The sequence below is a fragment of the Syngnathoides biaculeatus genome, chromosome 14, assembly GCF_019802595.1.
Source record: "Syngnathoides biaculeatus isolate LvHL_M chromosome 14, ASM1980259v1, whole genome shotgun sequence".
In the NCBI taxonomy this organism is placed as follows: Eukaryota; Metazoa; Chordata; class Actinopteri; order Syngnathiformes; family Syngnathidae; genus Syngnathoides; species Syngnathoides biaculeatus.
The window spans coordinates 20,897,393-20,918,247 of NC_084653.1; the positions used below are offsets into that span (position 1 = coordinate 20,897,393).

Sequence of the window (20,855 nt, forward strand, 5' to 3'; positions counted from 1 at the left end):
CTTCTGAAAAGAATTTCCACCATGCGTTTGTGTATATTTAATATAACAGTCATTCTCAAAGTTTGGTAATGTCCCCCTAACCCTTACCTCAAAAAATGTATGTATACATATATTAAATATTACGTTAACAGTACGTTTAGGTTCAATTTGGTTGTATTTAATAAACTATCATATTTATAGCATTTAATCATTTCAAAGTGGCAGTGTTCAAGCAATTAAGGTATAACAAGTATCAATTCAATACGTGTTCATTCCATGCGGTTAACCACTCCGAATTACAAAACCAAAACATATATAATAATTGAGTCAGTGTTGAGTCATACATAACACTTTTATTGTGAAGGCCCCCCTGAGGCTAGATTAAAAAAGGCACCGTTTGCACCTCGACTAGCTCCTCAGTCAGATAAAGGACAAAAAAAGACCTGTCAAAAAAAAAAAAAAACACACACACACACATTGAAAAGCACAAAAGAGGCCGCAAAATTCGGAAAACAGCACGACGGGACGGAGACGGAAAAAGGCTCGTCAATTCGTTTTCATCACCTTTCAAAATAGTCGGCGACAAAAAAAAAAGTGCTCAATTTAGCTCACATGACAATCAGGGTTGAACAACCCTTGATGCACCTTCCACATTTCGGATTTGGTCGGGCCAAACATTCATTAACAAACGGCAGAAGCTCTTTTTTATTTTATTTTTTGTACCAGCGATTATTCTAAAAAGGGTGACTTTTCCGAAACAAAAAAATAAATAAATTATGCTGTGCATGAGTTTCATCTTCTTAAAGGAACCCCTGGACAAAATGGATGCAAACATTGACTGGATGCCGCTCACACATAAACTGAGCACAAGCGCGAAATGAAACTTCTGTTCATTGAGCAAAACACTTGCTAAGCGTGGCGTTTGGCCATAAAAGTTATGTTTTTATGACATAATGGCTTGAAAAAGTACGCTAGCAAAAAACAGATTCTTAGCATAGCGTAGGGGCAAACATCCATCTGTCCATTTCCCAAGCCACTTATCCTCACAAGGGTTACACTTCTGAGGTCCCGGGTTCAATCCCGGACCCGCCTGTGTGGAGTTTGCGTGTTCTACCCCCGTGCCTGCGTGGGTTTTCTTCGAGTACTCCGGTTTCCTCCCATGCAACATTAATTGGACACTAAATTGCCCCTAGGTGTGATTGTGAGTGCAGCTGTTTGTCTCCACGTGCCCTGCGGTTGGCTGGCGACCGGTTCAGGGTGTACCCCGCCTCCTGCCAGCTGGGATAGGCTCCAGCACTCCCCCGTGACCCTTGTGAGGATAAGGGGAAAAGAAAATGGATAGATGTGGATGGTCACGGGAGTTATGCTCGCTAACCTGGAGCAAAATAGCACAAGGGCCCTTTGTTCACAGAACTTTGAAGAGAAGAAGAAGCAGCTGCTTAGCTTAGCGCCATTAGCGCTACAAACAGTTGCGGAGTGGAAAATTACGGTGGGATTAGCCCAGGAAAGTAACTGTTATGGTTTCAAACTGTTGCTTCACCTAGCATGAAGTCCCAGGAGTATTTTAGGATAATTAGCAGAAGAAAATTAATAAAGCCTGAGGTAAATTTTTTTTTTTTTCCGTAAAAAAAAAAAAAAAAATGCTTAGCACGAAGACAAAATTAGGAAAATAAATTGCTTAGCATAGCACAATGGCTTGAAACAGATATTTAGGTTAGCATAGCATGGGGGAGGGCGGGAGTAATACATTTTTCTACAATAATCTATAACAATTTCTATAAAGGAAAACGTTTGGACACCCCTGCATCCAGTAAATGCTTTGGTGTCTCGTAAAATGTGGAGTGGAAAATTACGGTAGCATTAGCGCGAGAAAGTAACTGTTATGGTTTCAAACTGTTGCTTCACCTCGCATGAGATGCCACAAGCCTTTTAGGATAACACTAGCAGAAGAAAGTTAACAAAGCGTGAGGTAAAAAAAAAATGTCTTCATGGCATAAAGTGTAAGAAATGCATAACATAGCAAAATACGTTGGCTAGCATAGCACAATGACTTGAAACAGATATTTTGCTTAGCATAGCAGTGGGGGGGGGAATAAATGTTTCTATAATTTATAATTTCTATAAAGGAAATGCTTTGGTGGCTGATAAGTTGTGGAGTGGAAAATTACAGTAGCATTAGCGCGAAAAAGTAAGTTATGGTTTCAAATAGTTTCTTCACCTAGCATGAGGTGCTACGAGCAGTGTAAGATAACATTAGCGGAAGAAAATTAGGTTCTTAGGAGAGTTTAAAAAAAAAACATCTTAGCATAATGACATAACGTTTGGCAAAATAAGTTACTTAGCATAGCACAATGGTTTGAAACAGACATTTTGCTTAGCATAGCAGTGGGGGGGTAATCAATTTTTCTATAATCTATAATCCCTAAAAAGGAAAAGGTTTGTACACCCCTGCATACAGTAAATGCTTTGGTGTCTGATAAGCTGCGGAGTGGAAAATTACAGTAGCATTAGCGTGGAAAAGTAACTGTTATGGTTTCAAAGAGTTTTTTCACCTAGCATGAGGTGCTACGAGCAGTTTGGTATAACATTAGCGGAAGAAAATTAACAAAGCGTGAGGTTAAAAAAAAAAGAGTTTTTTAGCAGAGTAAAAAAAACAAAAACTGATTCGCATAAAGACATAGCAGGCTAAAAATTTGTTGGTTAGCATAGCACAATGGTTTGAAACAGATATTTTGCTTAGCATAGCAGTGAGGGGGTAATCAACTTTTCTATAATAATCTAATCTGTCATTTCTATACAGGAAAAAGTTTGGACCCCCCCCTGCACCCAATAAATGCTTTGGTGGCTGATAAAATTGTGGCGTGCAAAATTACGGTAGCATTAGCGTGGGAAAGTAACTTATGGTTTCAAACTATTGCTTCACCCAGCATGAGGGCCACGAGCCATTTAGGATAACATTAGCGAAGAAAATTAACAAAGCATGGAGTTAAAAAAAAAATAAATAAAACAGCTTAGCATAAAAACATAACATTAGGCAAAATAAGTTGCTTAGCATAGCACAACGGGTTGAAACAGATATTTCACTTAGCAAAGCAGTGGGGTGGGGGGTTTAAACAATTTTTCTTTTAATTAATCTATAATTTATGTAAAGGAAAAAGTTTCAAACACCCCTGCATCCAATAAATGCTTTGATGGCTGATAAATTTAACCTTTCAAGCTAGGCTAAGCGAAACATCCGCAAACGTCTTGGACATAAATACTGCAGTACTCCTGTAGTGTGTCCTTCATCCACATTGCATTGACGACAGGGTGAAAAACATGATCAACTTTTTTTTTTTCCCACATGGCTATAAATGAGATCAAAAAGGCAAAGAAAAACCCAGAATCTAGTTTGACATCCCATCAAAAAAATAAAAAAAAATAGGGGAATTTTTTTTTTTTTTTTGTCCAGGTCTGGGACACGCTGAGGTAACATCCATCAATATACTGAATTATTGTTTAAAAACACACACAAGTTTCCAGATCAATAAGACAAAATGGTATCAAAGTCACAGGATGCAACATAATCATATTTTTTTCCCGAGTTCCTCTTTCAGTCTTTGTGAGGTCGTCCCTTTGAAGTTGACATACTTGTTTTGTTTCGCGTTGGCTTTGATTTCTTTTCCCTTTTGAAAAACCTCAAGTGCACGTTTGGGTCTCTGTCCCGGTCGGTCCTTAGGAATCAATCCAACACCCAGACGGACACACACGGGGCCAACAGTACAACATATTTTTTAACAACAGTTTTTTTTTTTTTTTTCTTTCAAGATTTTTACATTCCAAACCGCGTGGACCATTGCACTCGTCGTATGCTCGCAGGAAGGTCCGACATTTGTGTGAAAAGTGCAAAAACTCTGACAGACAAAAATCATTCAGACAACAGGTGCCCCAATTTTTTTTTTTTTTTTTTTCCCTGTAGCGCGTTAACAGTCCGAGCCATTTCATCGATTATTAAATTGTACGTCGCCGCTCACCTCAAAATTGTTGTCGTATTTTTGACGTCATATTGCCTCACGGAGGTGCCGTCAAAAGTCCCCTTCGCGCCGGGACCTTCGGGCTGGTCCCGGCGCTCGCTCGCTCCCCCGGTTTCGACGTGCGCCGTCCCTTGGCTGAGTGCGATTGGTCTCGCAGCGTGTGCGCGATTGGTCTCACAACCTGAATTGATTGGTTTTTATCAAAGCGTCCACGTCGCATTCATGAGGTGGTTCGAGCGCCCGCCGTCGGAATTTTCACATCCGACACCAAAAATCGACGTTGCGGGATTTTCTATTCACAATCAAGATGACTTACCAATGGATTATACTGGGGGGGGTTAAAATACTACTTCAATGAAGTCATATTTTTGAGAATTAAGTGATAATATTTGAATGAAAAATGCCGTCATTTTACAAAAATGTAAAGGAGGAACGCTGATTTTACGATTAAAAAAAGGTTCCATAATCGAGTGGGGGGGAGTCATATTTCAAGTACAACAGCATAATTCTAAGAGGGAGAAAATATTTTTCCGTGGGTACATTATTATTGTTCATTATGAATGTATGTTTATGTACATTTTACAAATTACATACATAGTTGTGATTTTTTTTTTTTCCCTGAAACTAAAGTGATAAATGGACAAAAAAAAAAAAATCTGAATGATGGGGGAGAAAAATATTACTTTAAAAAAATCTGCAAATTATATTCTGGGTAAAAAGTGAAAAAAATAAAAGTTCTTGCAACAATAAAGACACAATTTAGTTAAAAAGTCATCATTGTCCAAAAGTAGGAAGATGAGAACATTGAAGTCGTGATATTTACGTACTCTTATAGAAAAGTAAACATTGTCTCAGAATAGAGGAATATTAAAACAAAAATGGAATTTTTATAAATCGAAGCTGAACTCAAGGATAAAAGACCTTATTCTGTAAAAAAAAAATTGTAAAAATTGTAAGCATAAATAAAGTCGTACTAATATTAGGAAGAGAAAACGATCGTAATTTACAAGGCAAACGGAAAACAAGTAAATATTCAAAATCAAATAATAAATTAATGCATTGAAGTATGATATCAAGCCAATGACAAGAAGAAGCTTGTTTCACCAAGTTGTAGTATTGGGGGGGGTAATATATATAGCGGCATTTTTAAGGAAAAAGTTATTATTCCACTCAAACGTTGAAAGTCACTTGAATGACAATCAACTTATTGAGGCTCTTAAAGCTCGCACGGGCGTCATCGTTTTGTACGAGCCCTCTCGTGTGTTTCGTCACGTGACCCCCGACCTTTTACCCTCACCTGTACCGACATCCTGTCCCGATCCGCTTTTCGCATTTCACGCCGCCGCTTGACCAACTTTCCGTTTCCAAAGACTTACTGGGTCTTCGAGGACGTCCCAAAAGGACCGTTTGTTGGGGGCTTCCGCCATTTTCCGCCACGACATCCGCTCGGTTTAGCGAGAACAGAACCAAAACCGCCAACCGGTGGGGGGCTTTTTCTCCCCCGGGATGACGAGCGATGACCAGTAGAATCCGTCCTTGAAACACATCCCTTCCTTTTTTTTTTTTTTTGATTGTAGGCCATCTTGATTTCTACTTCCTGGTCTCACATTGCAAAACACCAAATTAAGACGTCAGTCGTTTTGGTTTGGTATTAACGGGTGGGGAGGACATCAAAATCCTCCACGGGGGAAAAAAAAAAATGGAGGCGAAAGACCCCCCCGCCCCCCTCAGTTATCTCCCCCTTTTTTTTTTTTTTTTTTTTTTTGTGCTCCAGTAGTCCTGGACTTACTGGGGAGTTTCCCCTTGCCAGGCGAAGGTATTTGCGTGTACGTGGAGGAAAGACGTCGGTCACAAAATGACGCAGCGGAACCTGTGAGAACCCGTCGATCGCTCCGCTCGCCATTTCAGCTTCTTCTTCTTCTTCTGGTTTCGCTCGGGGACTTGTTGCCTGAAAGGAGACCAGCGCTGACTTTAGGATGGACTCAAAGTAAGACTGCAAGCGATCCGTACTTGGTACTCCGAACAAAATTTTAGTACTGCGGTACAAGTGAGGGGCAGCTGGTAAAGCGTTGACCTCACAGTTCTGAGGTCCCGGTTTCGATCCCGGACCCGCCTGTGTGGAGTTTGCATGTTCTCCCTGAGCCTAACGTGGGTTTTCTCCGGGCACTCCGGTTTCATCCCACATCCCAAAAACATGCAAAAACATGCAAAAAACAAAAAAAAACTGACTTAAAAAAATGCTCCAGAATAAAAATGACCAACGAATCCTAATTTTCACATTTGAATCATGAATCAAAGTACAATACACTGCAGTGGACCCCTACACAATCGCACTTTGACACTCAATGATTCACCTGTCTACTTTTTCATTTTTATTTTTTATTTTTTGGGGTCAAAGGGGGCGGCATGGTGGCTCATCTGGTAAAGCGTTGACCTCACAGTACTCAGGTCCCCGGGTTAGATCCCGATCCCTGCCTGTGTGGACTTCGCTTGTCCTCCCCGTGCCTGTGTGGGTTTAAGCCGGGCACTCCGGTTTCCTCCCACATCCCAAAAACATGCAAAAAAAAAACAAAAAAAAACTGACTTAAAAAAATGCTCCAGAATAAAAATGACCAACGAATCCTAATTTTCACATTTGAATCATGAATCAAAGTACAATACACTGCAGTGGACCCCTACACAATCGCACTTTGACACTCAATGATTCACCTGTCTACTTTTTCATTTTTATTTTTTATTTTTTGGGGTCAAAGGGGGCGGCATGGTGGCTCATCTGGTAAAGCGTTGACCTCACAGTACTCAGGTCCCCGGGTTAGATCCCGATCCCTGCCTGTGTGGACTTCGCTTGTCCTCCCCGTGCCTGTGTGGGTTTAAGCCGGGCACTCCGGTTTCCTCCCACATCCCAAAAACATGCAAAAAAAACTCCAGCACTCCCCGCAACCCTTGTGAGCATTAGCGGTCAATATAATGGATGGATGAGTACAAGTGAGCTTCCAACAGACAGCCACAAGGTGGCAGCATTGAACATCAGCCGGCGGTCCATCACAGAGACCGTTCAGACCTGAAATATGGCTCCTTATCTGGATCTGAACCATAATCATTCGAAACGGTTCTCCCCTGGCGCCACCCGTGACAGGATTCTTGGAAATCAGGTAAGACCAGTTTTGCAATATTTCTGCTGACAAATGTCGCACGTGGGGGGGGGGGGGGGGGGGGGAACGACGTGCCTTGCGCTCGGCGGCGGTAATCTTTGAAAACGGTGACAAGCGTGTGAGCCCTCATTACGACATACTGTACGTGTGATTTCTGTCATGCAGAGAAGGTTTGTCCTAGTGGGGTTGCCGTAGTTTTTGCGTGGTAGACGATGTCCACAGGCGCAGAAGTGCCTAACGCCGATCGTGTCGGAACAACTAATTGTGGACCCGCTTTTGACGAAGGTCGCTCAAAGAAAAAAATATGACGAGTACCGAAGTTTTCAACAAGAATGGACAACCTTTGTGGAGAGGGAGGTTTAAATTCACAGATGGGGACTAGGCCAAAGGATTCGTACTCCACGTTGCCCATAAACATTTTGCCAACTTTGCAGAAAGACAGGATAATCAAACGGATAAAAGACGTGCCTTTGTCGGCAAGAACCGTTCACCATCGCACCAGCATGATGGAAAATCAAATTTAATTAAGTTCACGATGAACGGATGGAAGCGCAACAGCGTCGCGAGATGATTTAAATGAATTCAGAGATTTAGTGTTGGATCTTACATAAATGCGCAAATACAACTGTACTTAGGTTTTGGAAAATACTGCATGGCTCTTTGGAAATTACATTTTAAAATATTTGGCCTTTATGTCTCTCTCGGTTGAAAAGGTTCCCGACCCCTGGTGTGAAGACAAGAAAGTTTCCATATTTACCTTATGACACGGACCAGCTCGTGGAAGGCCTTGTCTACATTCATTGGGGGGTCCTTGGCACTGGTTTCAATGTAAGTGATCTAAAATAAATGATGTCAAGATATTATTATTCCAAATCGTCTTGCGGCTCGTCATCGTGCCCGGTTTTATTTTTCCATAGGTGCTGCTTACGTTATGTTTTGCCGCCATCTCTTGGCCCTGCTCAGTGGTGATCTTCCTCAAATGGACCAAGTCCACCTTGTTTGCCACCAGCACCATCGGAAAGGCTTCCCTGAGACGACAAACGAAAGCAGCTCCGACAATTTTGCATTTGGAGTTTCACCCAAGAATAGTACATCTATCCATCCATTTTCCTCGCTGCTTATCCTCACAAGGGGCGCGGGGAGTGCCGGAGCCTATCCCAGCTGTCAATGGGCAGGAAGCGGGGTACACCCTGAACCGGTCGCCAGCCAATCGCAGGGCACATAGAGGCAAACAGTCGCACTCACAATCACACCTAGGGGCAATTTAGAGTGTCCAATTAATGTTGCGCGTTTTTGGGATATGAGAGGAAACCGGAGTGCCTGGACAAAAACCCACGCAGGCCTGGGGAGAACATGCAAACTCCATACAGTCGGGGCCGGGATTGAACCCGAGTCCTCAGAACTGTGAGGCCAACGCTTTACCAGCTGAGTCACCGTGCCGCCCCCAAGTTACGTAATACAAATGTTTTCAAATATTCAATACTGTTAAATGGAATCATTAAAGTACATTTTTTTTATTTTCCTATATTTAAGCGCAGTGTTACTGTTCAAACTCTACAAAATGTTAGTTTTAGGAACAAGGGAATAAATCTATTAATACCACAATTGAAATTGTGTATTTTGACCTTTGCAACACGTTTTGAAACGAGGACTGAATTGAAAGAAAAATGCTTGTAGTGTGCGGCACGGTGGGATCAGCTGGTAAAGCGTTGGCCTCACAGTTCTGAGGTCCCGGGTTCAATCCCGGCCCCGACTGTGCCTGCGTGGGTTTCCTCCGGGCACTCCGTTTTGCTCCCACATTCCAAAAACATGCAACATGAATTGCCCAAAGGTGTGATTGTGAGTGCGGCTGTTTGTCTCTATGTGCCCTGCGATTGGCTGCCAACCAGCTCAGGGTGTACCCCGCCTCCTGCCCATTGACAGCTGGGATAGGCTCCGGCAGTACCCGCGACCCTCGTGAGGATGAGCGGCTAAGAAAACGGATGGACAGATGCTTGTAGTGTACGCACTGGAAGTGAAGTTACGGGAAAGTTTCATAATCGAGCTCCAGTTGTGGACTGCTCCATTAAGTTCTAACTTTTCTGAATTGATCTTTTCAAATTTGACAAAATCAAAAATTTACATGTAGCGCCACATATCCAGTCAGACCTCTAATGGGAAACGATGCGTAATATCGCTAATATCCAGCGTTAGGTTTTACTTCCTCTTTCCTACCACGTCAAAGTCCATTTTTGGAGGTGACCGTTGTTCACAATCGCTTACAGATTTAGAACCACGTCTTACATTCTGGCCCGACGGGCGGTGGTGCGGTTTTGAGTAAAAGGAAGAAACCGGGGAAGGGCAACGGCGACGCCACCCAGCAACGTTTCAGCTGAGCATGCAAAGATCAAACTGGCTCATGTTTGTTCATTACAAGACAAAATGGTTTAACTTTTTTTTTGTGGAAGTTGAAACATGGCTGAGACAACGCTGCAACGTTGGCAGACTTTAAAGCACACTGCAAAGAAAGCGTCGTCTAACCTGTCTTTGACCCGCAGTATCAGCTGATGGAAGCGGTCCACGTGTTCGAAGCTGGCCTTGTCCGTCACCGAGAAGACGATGAGGAAGCCGTCTCCCGTCCTCATGTACTGCTCCCGCATGGCGCTGAACTCCTCCTGACCGGCTGTGTCCAGCACTAGGTGAGTTGCAGACCAGCGCCGAAACCCGGGAAAGGACAATTAGAACTACACACGTTTGGTACCGCTTCAGACCTCCCGAGTACTCACGAATACGGAGTACCGATACCACTAATACCTTTGATGCATATACCTTCGTTAAACGCAGTGCCAGATCAGTGGGAATGAAGATCTTCCGTCGTGTAGCGAGCACCAAGTACTGCTAAGGAGCACTCACCCGATTTCCCCATCCCCAGTTATCATCTGAACATTGTCATTTAAACATTTGTGGCTTGTGGGGTTGGGAGCAGTAATTGGATGCTTCCCAAACAAGGTTGAATTCCATCGAGACTCCACAAGCTGGCAGCCAAACACTACTTTTAGTTGAAACGGGGTCTTTGGGAGAAGGTCTTGAATAGAAGCTCCTCCCCTCCCTCCATCAAATCCTCAGGACCGAGGAGCCACGAGAGCACGACTTTTATATTTGGCCCGAGTTTTCTAAGAGAAACGCTGTAAACTCTTTGTGTAAGGCACAGTGTACCAGTGTGTAGTACGTCTGAGAGGTTCTGGGTTTGAATCTTGGTCTAGGCCCTCCTGGGTGAACCACCGTAATTTCCGGCCTATAAGCTGTGACTTTTTTCCACATGCTTTCAACCCTGCGGCTAATTTGTGCATTTTTTCTAACGGCCGCAAGGGGGCGGACATGCGGAAATGGGAAGAGTGAGACCGGTGGAATATATGTGCCGAGTAAGTGACCTTTACCGGTGTGTTTATTTTTTTTTTTTAACGGCCCTGTTAGCGCTGCGCTCGTGTTAGCGCTGTGCTAGCGTGGTGCTACTGTGTTACTACCGTGTCTCAGGGACTTTTACCGTTATGTTTTTTTCTTAACAGGGCTTGTTAGCGCCGCACTAGCGTGTTGCTGCCGCGTCTCAGGGATTTAGGTATGTTTTGTTTTTCAACCCGCTCTGTTAGCACCGCGCTAGCGTGTTGCTACTATGTTATTGCTGCGTCTCAGTAATTTTTACCTGTATGTTTTTTTTTTTGATTTTTGTTTTTTTTACAGGCCGTATTAGAGCTTCGCTAGTGTAATAGCTGTGCTAGCGTGTTTCTACTGTTATTGCCGCGTCTCTGTGATTTTTACTGGTACGCTTTTTTTTTTACCAGCCCTGTTAGCATTGTGCTAGCGTGTTGCTGCTGTGTTACTGCCACATCTCAGGGATTTAGGTGTTTTTTTTTTTTAACCGGCCTTGTTAGCGCCGCACTAGCATTTTGCTACTGTGTTACTGCTGCGTCTCAGTTATGTTTTTTTTTTTTTAACTGGCCCTGTTAGTGCTGTGCTAGCATTAGCGCTCTGCTAGCGTGCTGCTACTGTGTAGCTGCTGCAGCTGTTTATTTTTTTGTGTTGTTGCTATGTCAAGATACGCTAAGGTCTTAAAACTTTGAAAACTCTTTCTGTGTACCGTCTTATATCGTAAATATCTCGTGTTTCAATGTGGGCACTTGTGGCTTTTACACTGGTGTGGCTTATAATGGTATTTCCTTTACATATGTACTGGGTGAGGCTTATAATCGGGTGCGCTCTGCAGGCCGGAAATTACAGTAATTTTCATATTGTCCCTGCGTTTGGGTGAGTTTTCCCCCAGGTGCTCCAGCTTCCTCCCACATCATCATCACAGAAAATGCGAAGAAAATGTTAGTTTCACTGAAAACTAAATTTAGATATGATCACGAACGCTTCTTTCCTGGCACTTCTGGACAAAAGTGCGTCCCCCTCTCACTCACCGTCCAGTATGGCCCACTGTCCGTCGATTTCCGTGTGTTTAAGGTACGAGTCCTCTATGGTGGGATCATAGTCCGGCACAAAGATCTTCTGGAAAAACTGGATGGTGAGCGCGCTCTTTCCGACGCCGCCGTCTCCCACCACTACCAGCTTGTACGTTGGCAGGTTGTCGCTCGGCACCGCGCTGGTCGCCATGGCTACACCCTCAGCGGCAGCGACGGCGGAAGCGGTGGAAAAGGCGGCTCGTTTTTGGCAGTTACGATGCGCCGGTCTGGAATTAAAAACAAGAGGGAAAAAGATTTGACTGGGGCGGCCTGGTAAGTCGAGACCTTGACATATCCCCCCCCCCCTCCCCCCTTTGTGACCACATCGACAAAGATTGCAACTCAGAAGAAACACGTTCGACTATTCCAAAGAATGATATTGCATTAGCTAGGACAAAGTGTTTTCTGTGGCTGCTTGTTTTTATCTCACCAGGACTCCAGCTGACAAAACCCAAAGGGCCTTTACGGTAAATGCAGCACTCCCCCCCCCCCCCCCCCCTTGTAAGCGTAGTGACTGCGTAACTGCTGTTGTGATGAAAGCTGGCTGACAAAGATTTAAACATTTTGCCATTGTTTGAGAGCCAAACCTTGAATCCCACCAGTCTAAAAATAGGGAAGAATATTTAAGACCACTTGGACCCCCAGTGATAAACATAGTGACCATCACTACTACAGTAGTAACTCGCTTGCTTTTCCCATGGCTGTTGTGCACTCTCCAAGGTCTTTGTCTCTGAATAATGTCCTCTTGCATCCTCGGCTGGTGGAAGTAGAACTAAGTGAACCCGTCTGAAGAACCAATAAAACCACAGCGGTTCTTCAGTTCACAGCACTTCGCTATACAAAATGACGAGATTACAAACGTGAGCTAGTTTGTGCAGTATCGTAAGGATACTTAATCACGTGGCACAAGAAACCCCGTGCAGTAACAAGTGTACTTGCTGTTTTTCGCTGGATTCTGTTATATTTGTGGTTTTTCAGGCGGCACTCTAAATTGCCCCTAGGTGTGATTGTGACTGCGGCTGTTTGTCTCTGATGTGATTGGCTGGCAAGTAGTTCAGGGTGCACCCCGCCTCCTGCCTGTTGACAGCTGGGATAGGCTCCAGCAGTCCCCGCGACCCTCGTGAGGATAAGCGGGTAACAAAATGGATGGGTGGAAGTGTTTTTCATACAAATATTTTTTGTAATTATGACTTCACTAGGTGGTACAGTGGTTGAATGGATAGAGCCTCACAGTTCTGAGGACTGGGGTTGAAATCCTGGCCGAAATTTGTGTGGACTTTGCATGTTCTTCCCATGCCTGTGTGGGTTTTCTGAGGCTGTTCTGGTTTCATCCAACATCTCAAAAATATGCATTAAGTGGAGACTCTAAATTGCCCTTAGGTGTGATTGTTTCCATGTGGCAACCGGTTCACGGTGTACCCCGCCTCCTGCCCAAAGATAACTGGGATAGGCTTCAGCACGCCCACGACCCTTGTGAGGATAAGCAGATCAGGGCTACGACATGAGATTCAGACGCCTGCAGCCATGCCTGGCCAATATTGTAATTATATACTGTACACTGTGATTTCTCGAGTAGACTATGCACCCCCCCAAAATCGTCCTTTCAAAGGAAACTGTTCCTTGTACCCATGTATTATACCCCCCCCCTCTAAAATGCTAAAAATTGAAGTACTGTTTTAACTGTATTTTATTTGGGTTGGCAGAGTAATATTGTGTGCATGCAGTGACAAAATAAATTTAGTTCAATTCTACAATTTCCAATTGGATAACGTTTGCATCGCTTCTGAACCATTTCTGTTCAAATTCTCATACAAGCAAAGAACAAAGACGGTAATGGGGTCAAATCGATGCTCTGTAACAACTGCATTTTAATAGTACTGTTGCAAACAGCAGTCTTACCAAGATAGCAGTAAACAATTTCCTGTTATCGTCTATACGCTCCACCACTATTCATTCGCTTGATGGTGCGGTGGCAGGTAGTGCCCCCCCCTCCCCCCCAGTCGCCAGCCCGAGGTGTGACCGCAGTGGTAGGACTGCAGAAGCGCATGCAGCGTTTACCCTAATCGTGACTTTACTAGGACATTCACCGATGTAAAAAATTTGGACTGCGGCATGTTCTGATGTACTTACAAATTCAGGTTACGTCGCCCCTGTAGGAACAGAACTCAGTCGCGAACCGAGAACTCTTTTGGTGAGGAATGACACTCAGTCGAGAACAGAACTCCAAGGCGGAGCCGTTGGCAAATATCCCACCTTCATTTTTTTGCAACGTCCTGCTCTTCAAAAAATTAAAAAACTTTTTGACCAAGATCCTCACCAAAACCTTAGCCAGTTCATGATGGAAGAACAAGCGATTCTCTCTCTCAGCCTGAACCAAAAACAGGCAATTCAAGATCAGCCCGTCTTATTTATAAGACTTAACTAAACTCAACAGGGCAGAATGTGAGGGCAGGGAAAGAGCTGATTAGTTGTGATAGAAGAGGCGGGGCCTGGCTCGGTTCGATGAAACAAAACAAGTCTGAACTTCGTATTCGCTTTCATTTCGCGCCGGTTACCACGGTGACGTCGTCAAAAGCAGTTCACAGTGTACCGTTCGCACCTCCGACACCACACCTCCAGTGTTTGAAGCTTGCGGTGAACATGTTTTGAATAAAAAAAACATGCACATTCAAACAAACACAGCTTGTAAAGCAACAACGCTTACTGCCAAATTTTTCACCCCCGCTACCCGCCCCAACTCATTCCTGTGTTTTTCCTCTTCTTGAATTTCAAAATTATTTACCGCCTTCACATCGGGGTTGTTGTCTTAACCTTATTGTGTGTTAACACAGCCACGCATTAACACTTTGCACACGTTCCGCGCTCGTCGTCCGGGGAAACGCTCGCGTGCGGTCCGGAGGCCCATATGGCCGCGATCAATCTGCCAAAACGACGACAGGATCTTCGCTGTGTCACTCAGTCTCGCTATTATGGAAGAACGCTCGGGCCACGATGTAGGAGACAGCGCCAGAAAGAATGAGAAGTGGGAGGCGAGCCGAGGGGACGGAATGAGGGTGCGAGGAAATGTGAGGCGATGGCACACAAGGACGAGATTGTGCTGAAGTAATAATTCTTTGGGCGTATTACAGGTTGGGTTTAAAAGTCGTCCGCAATGACACAATTCAGGGGGGGACAGAATCTGATATCTTCAGACCGTAATCATCCATCCATCCATTCATTTTCTACCGCTTTTCCGATTCGGGTCGCAGGGGGAAGTAGCTTCAGCAGGGATACGCAGACTTCCCTTTCCCCAGCCACTTCTTCCGGAGTGATCCCGATGCGTTCCCAAGCCAGCCGAGAGACATAGTCTCTCCGGCGTGTCGCGGGTCGTCCTCGGGGTCTCTTTCCAGTGGGACGTGCCCGGAACACCTCAAGAGGGAGGCGTCCGGGAGGCATCCGATTCAGATGCCCCAGCCACCTCAATCTGGCTCCTCTCAACGCGGAGGAGCAGCGGCTCGACACTGACCCCCCCCCGGATGACCGAGCTTCTCACCCTATCTCTAAGGGAGAGGCCGGACACCCTGCGGATGAAACTCATTTCGGCCATTCGACAAACAGCCATTGTGAATCCAATCTGATTTTTACAGGGGACCACCAATAAACCTGTCGCAAAGTGCTAAAATATAAACTTGGGGTGGGGGAAAATCCCGGGCTGACCCGATTTTGCTAATAAATCCGGACCTAATTTGGCATTTCAATGGCGCGCGCCCACAAAAGACTCTCATGTACGCGAGGGAGCTCACGGGCAACCGGGAAGCAGCTGTCGGCTGGCGAGCGGCCATCTTATCCCGGCCTGCACAATGGAGGGAAGGAAGATGTTTCCTTCCTTTCCAAAGCCTGCCAGGCAGTGTGAGCGGTAAGTGGACGATTTCACAGCCAAAAACCCTGCAGTTTAAGCGCCCGCTCTCCAATCAAGTATGGGTGGCTTGTCACACAAGGAAAAACATTTACAGTATACACATGCAGTGTTTTATAAAACACCGCTGGTAATGGTTTTAGTATATTAAGAAAGAAAAATAAACAATTACAGAGCTTATTTTGCCGCCGCCATTTGTGCTTTTTCCGGCAAGTGTGATTACAGCGGCTTACATATTTGACCTTGCCAACCATCCACCCATCCATCCATTTTCAGTCCTGCTTATCCTCAGGTCACGGCCCTTTCGACCAATGATAAGTAAATTCCATATGCGGAAAAAGCAAAACTGGGAAAATTGGAGCTGCCTCTTGTTTGGTGCTGCAGTTTGTTGGGATCTAGATTATGAAAGCGCGAGCTGGATCGACAGTTAATTGAGATGTTGACAGGCGGTTGGTTATGGATGTTTAACATCAGCTGCGACTGTGCAGCAACTCATCCATCCATTTCGATCATGGCTGTCGACAGGAGTTGCAGGTGAGCTGGAGCCCGTCCCAGCTTACGAAGGGCAGTAAACGGGAAACGCTCTGAACTGGTCGCAATGGACCTTTCCGACCTGTCAATCGCTCGTACAATAATAGCCAATCAGATAGCCGCATTGTCTTAACCCCTGGCTTGACACACCCCTTTTGTCGTCATGTCCCACAAGCAATACTGGTGGTCAGTAGGGTGCGCTTGGAAAAGTTAAATGTTGCAAAGAAAATGGTTCTCAGATGCGCTTGGGGAACGTGCAATTCTGATGAACGATATCCTGCCGGGTTACAAGGGGCCCGCTTGATTCATTTTCCAAAGCCTAAAACACAGTTGACGAAGTGTCTACAATGGATTAAGGCTCGCTGAAGACCGCGTGTACAACTCAATGTGGATAACAACAAACACAAGGCTGTATGTTCGAAGGTAAGTGAGGGAGAAATAGCTTCTCTGAGTTTGATTGAATTATTATCAGTGCTTTATACATTGCAGGAGAACAACTTTCATTTTGTTACTTTATCACTGACCTGCTGAATGAAGTGTGTCCTGTTTTATGCCGAAGAGTCGGGCTAGTGATACGTAAATGCGCGATATGTCATGCAAGACAAATGTCTATTTGCCCATTTGTATCACATCAGACTTTTAAGACAGAGCACTGGGTTCCATTACAAGCCAAGTCAAACTTTTTCATCTGGTGACTATGGTACTGACTGAGTTAATCATTTTTTAAATGCACTAGTAGAAAATCGAACCTAACTCACTTAGAAAGACTACAATGATATTACTCGTGATCTTTCGAAGTAAAAAGTACTGACCATGCTTTACACGCGCAGTACAATTCCATAATTTTATCCTGTTGGATTTCAATATGAAGTTTGTGAGGCGCCAAACTTTTTTGCATTGCTCGCCAACATTTTGCTGTAACCCTGACATTGCGTCCTGCTCCGTCCAAAATCTTAATTCCGTGTACATATCCTTGCGTGGAATAGTTGAGAACTCTCTGTAGAACTCTGTTGGACAAGTCTGACGGATTTGGCAAAAAAGATACTGCAATATTATCTGGAATCGACTTCAAACATGTTCTGTTCAGTCGCCATTTTGGAAGCATGTGGGACACGGCTAAGGAGGCTGAGCTTAAGATCGCCATCGGAAAGGTCCATTGCATCACTATCAACTCTGCTCAGAAAATAGTACCAGTGCAAACTGTAAACAACGTCTCAGAAAGACAAACCTTAAGTTTCTGGAATTTACGTTTTGGCATGTGGATGCTGGCCCTAGTAAGGAGGCAAAATGTTATTCGAGGGCAGAAAGGAAACAGACCACTGGAGAGTTAGATTGCGATGTGACGAGAGAGGCCTCGGATTACAATAGTCATGACGTTTGAGGTTTTGAGGTTGCAAAGGCCGCATGGCCCAAGATTACGTTGCCGCGCGGCATAAGAAAGTCCGCTCGGTTACCGACAGAGATTTTCATTCGATTATTTTAAATTTATGGCATACAAATATTTACTGGACTTTACGACTATATTATTGTAAGTTAATGATCGACTAGAGCGCATTATGACTTGCTGCATTGTTACAACTCAGTACTGTGGGAACAGAACATTGTCGTAAACCGAGGACCCCCTGCGTTGCACATTGTGTCCAAATCAGATTGCGAAAGTCAGAACACACCCTGGACTGCTCACCAGTCGATCACAGTAGATGCTAAATAAAGGCACATGTTAAAACAATGGCCAAGAGGTGCAGGGTACAACGTGGACTGGTCCGACCGATCGCAGGACACATCTGGACAAACAACATTTTTACACTCATATTCACACTTATACGGACAATTAGTCTTCAGTTAATAAAACAAGTATTTTTTTTGGTGGGAGGTAGCTGGAGAAAAAGATGAGCGTACATGCAAACTCCTCCGAGCAGAGATTTGAACCCAGAACCTCTCTATTGTGTGGCATACGTGCTACGAACCACTAGAACCACACACTGCCTGCTTTCTATTCTTTTTATGAAAATGTCATTCAAAAACTGAAAAAGTTTTCAGGAATGTCATTTTTTTGGTACGTTTCAATTCTAATTCAGATTAATCACTACATAATGCTGTATTTTAATGTCAATCGTTGCTTGCCCACACTGATCATTTTGTGTGGCAAATCACATCACTTAACACTTTTTCGAGTCCTCTAAATAACCTTAATCGTGATGTTTTGGGAATGTGGGAGGATTCACGGGGGAGAGCGTGCAAACTCCACACAAGAAGGCCAAAATCTCTTGGCTGTAAGGCAAGATGCGATAACCACTACTAGGTGATATAAATGATGACAAATTTGTGATATGGCACCTGAATCTTTGAACATCAATAACATCATCACGAGCAGAATGGCGCGCGCGTGTGTTTCAGCTTACTGTTGCTTGGAAATGATCTCATCCTATGATTAAACACCAAAAATGTGTTTCCTCTGCAGTTTCACCGGCCTGTGCGCCGATTCAGTAGCTCAAATGTGTGGAAGTGGTGCGAGGATTCCGCAGGCTCAAATCAATCCCCCCGCTCTCCCCACTAACTGATGTCAATGTCAGAACGTTGTACACATAGTCGAAGCCCCCCCCCCCCCCCCTCCCGTGCTTGATCGCTTTTTATTCGAGCGTGTTGGAAAAGCCCAACAGAATCCGCCCACGAACGCCACATCTAAGCGGCTCGGTCGTTCTTAAGTTTTACAGCGGAAAAAAAAAAACATTTTCCGCAAAACGAAGGAAAAAAAACAGGAGCTCAACGCGCCGCAAATATCACTCGCACCGTCATTAATCGAATAGTTATTACTACATCTGTGGCACTAACTAACCAAATCCACTCGAAGTGGCCTTTTATACATCGAGTAGTAAGGGAATTGAACGCCACATGACCAGTAGGTGTTACCCTGCCAGAATCGTCCGCGAAAAGAAAACGTCCCTCAATCTCTTTTTTTCCCCCTCGACAACACAGCCACTTACCAATAGACGTGAAGGAGGAAAAACAGCATTCAAGACGACATAATTGTTCGGTTTTTTTTCAACCCCCAGCCTGTCTTGGCTTCGCATAACCACCGACAACGACGCCGCCGTCGCCGCCGCCGCCCTCGCGCCGCAGCCGGGCTTCCCACATCTGCGGAACAATACGTCGAGTAGCTCATCTTTGTATTGCAACAGCTGATGCTATTAATAGAGGCGCCCCAAAAGGGTGAAGCACTTTTATTTAATCGACGCTCAAAACCATTTCGTACTCATTGTTCGATTCGCTATGGTGTAATAAGTTACTATTAAACGACAGAAAGCATTCCGATTTCCACCCAATAAAGTTTCATATTTTTAACGCGTAGAAATGTCACAGTTCTCGTGAGAGAATCCCCCTTTGGGTGAAATGGACTGCTCCCCCAAGTCTTTAAAGGGATATTGTACGGTCAAAAGAAGAGGAGACCAAAGAATGTGGTGGTTTTCAAAGGGGACGATTATTATTATTTTTGTTTCATTTTTTTTTAGTCACTGAACGGAAGGCTACAAGATTCATAACTCCTTATATTCACAACGAGGATTATCTATGATAGCCATTCCACCCAATCGGTTTCATTAGCTTGTTATAACGCTGTCAAAATAAAATTACATTTTTTGTCTTTTGCAATCTGGTAAAACATAGTACACAACTCAAAATGTGTACTGTCTTTTTTTTGGTCATTGATTTATTTTACTGAAACTAATTTGACTGAAAGAGTAGGTTTTTAACATGGCATGAATGGTAATAGCATGTTCACACACACACACACACACACACACACACACACACACACGACAGCGATTAAATAAAAATGAATTTAAAAAAATAAAACACTTACAGTAACAGTGAACTTCCTTTTGGCCTTCAGATGGCCTGCTGGGGTTCTGACTGCGACTTCCTGTGGACCATGTGACTTGTGGAATAATTCACAATTTTCACAGGGTTGAATGCGTTGGCCCAGTGGTTCTCAAACTGTGGCATGAGTACCACTATTGGCACCTGGACTCTATCCGGCGGTACGTGAACAAATCACTGAATTAAATGTTAAAATTGCATAATATATTCAACATTTGTGTCTGGTACAGCCATTCGTTAAGTACAGATATTATACGGTATTTACAACAAGGTGTTTTTTAAACAATTATTTAGGTCTAATCTTTATAAGATTAGTCAACAGAGAATGGTTGCTCCTGTGATAACAACAAAAGATTTACTCGGTTGTTTCCTTTCACACATGATGGGTGGGGAGGCACTCCTGAGACCCCATCTATTTTTCCGACAAGCAATTAAAAAGTACTTTTTCCACAATGTGTCCACTGAAAGTAAAAAAGTGCATATTCGAGCATCCGTTTCACGGTGGCTGTCGATTAGCGTGCGCCTGTGTGTACATATCGCAGAGTGCATATTTACCGTAAGTGCATGCAGCCATATGGAGGAAAGCTATTTTTACGATAAACATGCATGTCCAGAAAGTAGCTTCATTAACCTTTCTGTTAACCTCTCAAATTCTGTCAGCGGGTCTTTGAAACCTCATCAGTGCATGAACACACACACATCCTAACATTGACAAAACACGGGTTAATTTTTTTTTAGTCTGACAATATGAAGGGATTATTATTGATGATGCTCGTTGTTTTGTGTGTAGAGACCACGGTAAAACATAATAAACCGGAACACAGAAATTCTAGTTTGTTTTTCTCTCTTTTGCCCCCCCTCACCCGTTCTCTCACATGCGCACACCTACCTCCGCTTCCTCTTGCCTGTTTCCATGGAGACAGCACGTGAG

General features: G+C 44.1%; 1 protein-coding gene and 1 long non-coding RNA gene across 6 annotated transcripts; one reads left to right on the forward strand and one right to left on the reverse strand.

The window, feature by feature from the left end:
* Nucleotides 1-81: 81 nt before the first annotated feature.
* LOC133511854 (ras-related protein M-Ras) lies at nucleotides 82-19,583 on the reverse strand. 5 transcript variants are annotated; one of them, XM_061840854.1, is made up of 6 exons: nucleotides 18,451-18,602; nucleotides 11,581-11,849; nucleotides 9,665-9,818; nucleotides 8,073-8,172; nucleotides 7,902-7,981; nucleotides 82-5,940 (listed from the first exon to the last, which is right to left on the reverse strand). In XM_061840854.1, the coding sequence occupies exons 2-6, from the start codon at nucleotides 11,771-11,773 to the stop codon at nucleotides 5,841-5,843; spliced, it is 627 nt and encodes a 208-aa protein (XP_061696838.1). In that variant the 5' UTR covers nucleotides 11,774-11,849; nucleotides 18,451-18,602; the 3' UTR covers nucleotides 82-5,840. The 5 variants fall into 5 exon arrangements, with proteins under 5 accessions (XP_061696838.1, XP_061696836.1, XP_061696837.1 ...); XM_061840852.1 differs by lacking the exon at nucleotides 18,451-18,602 and adding an exon at nucleotides 17,277-17,296; XM_061840853.1 differs by lacking the exon at nucleotides 18,451-18,602 and adding an exon at nucleotides 13,753-14,001.
* Nucleotides 6,615-8,197, forward strand: LOC133511855 (uncharacterized). The gene is made up of 3 exons (XR_009798048.1): nucleotides 6,615-7,144; nucleotides 7,858-7,972; nucleotides 8,062-8,197. It is a non-coding gene; the product is annotated as an uncharacterized LOC133511855 (long non-coding RNA).
* Nucleotides 19,584-20,855: the final 1,272 nt, after the last annotated feature.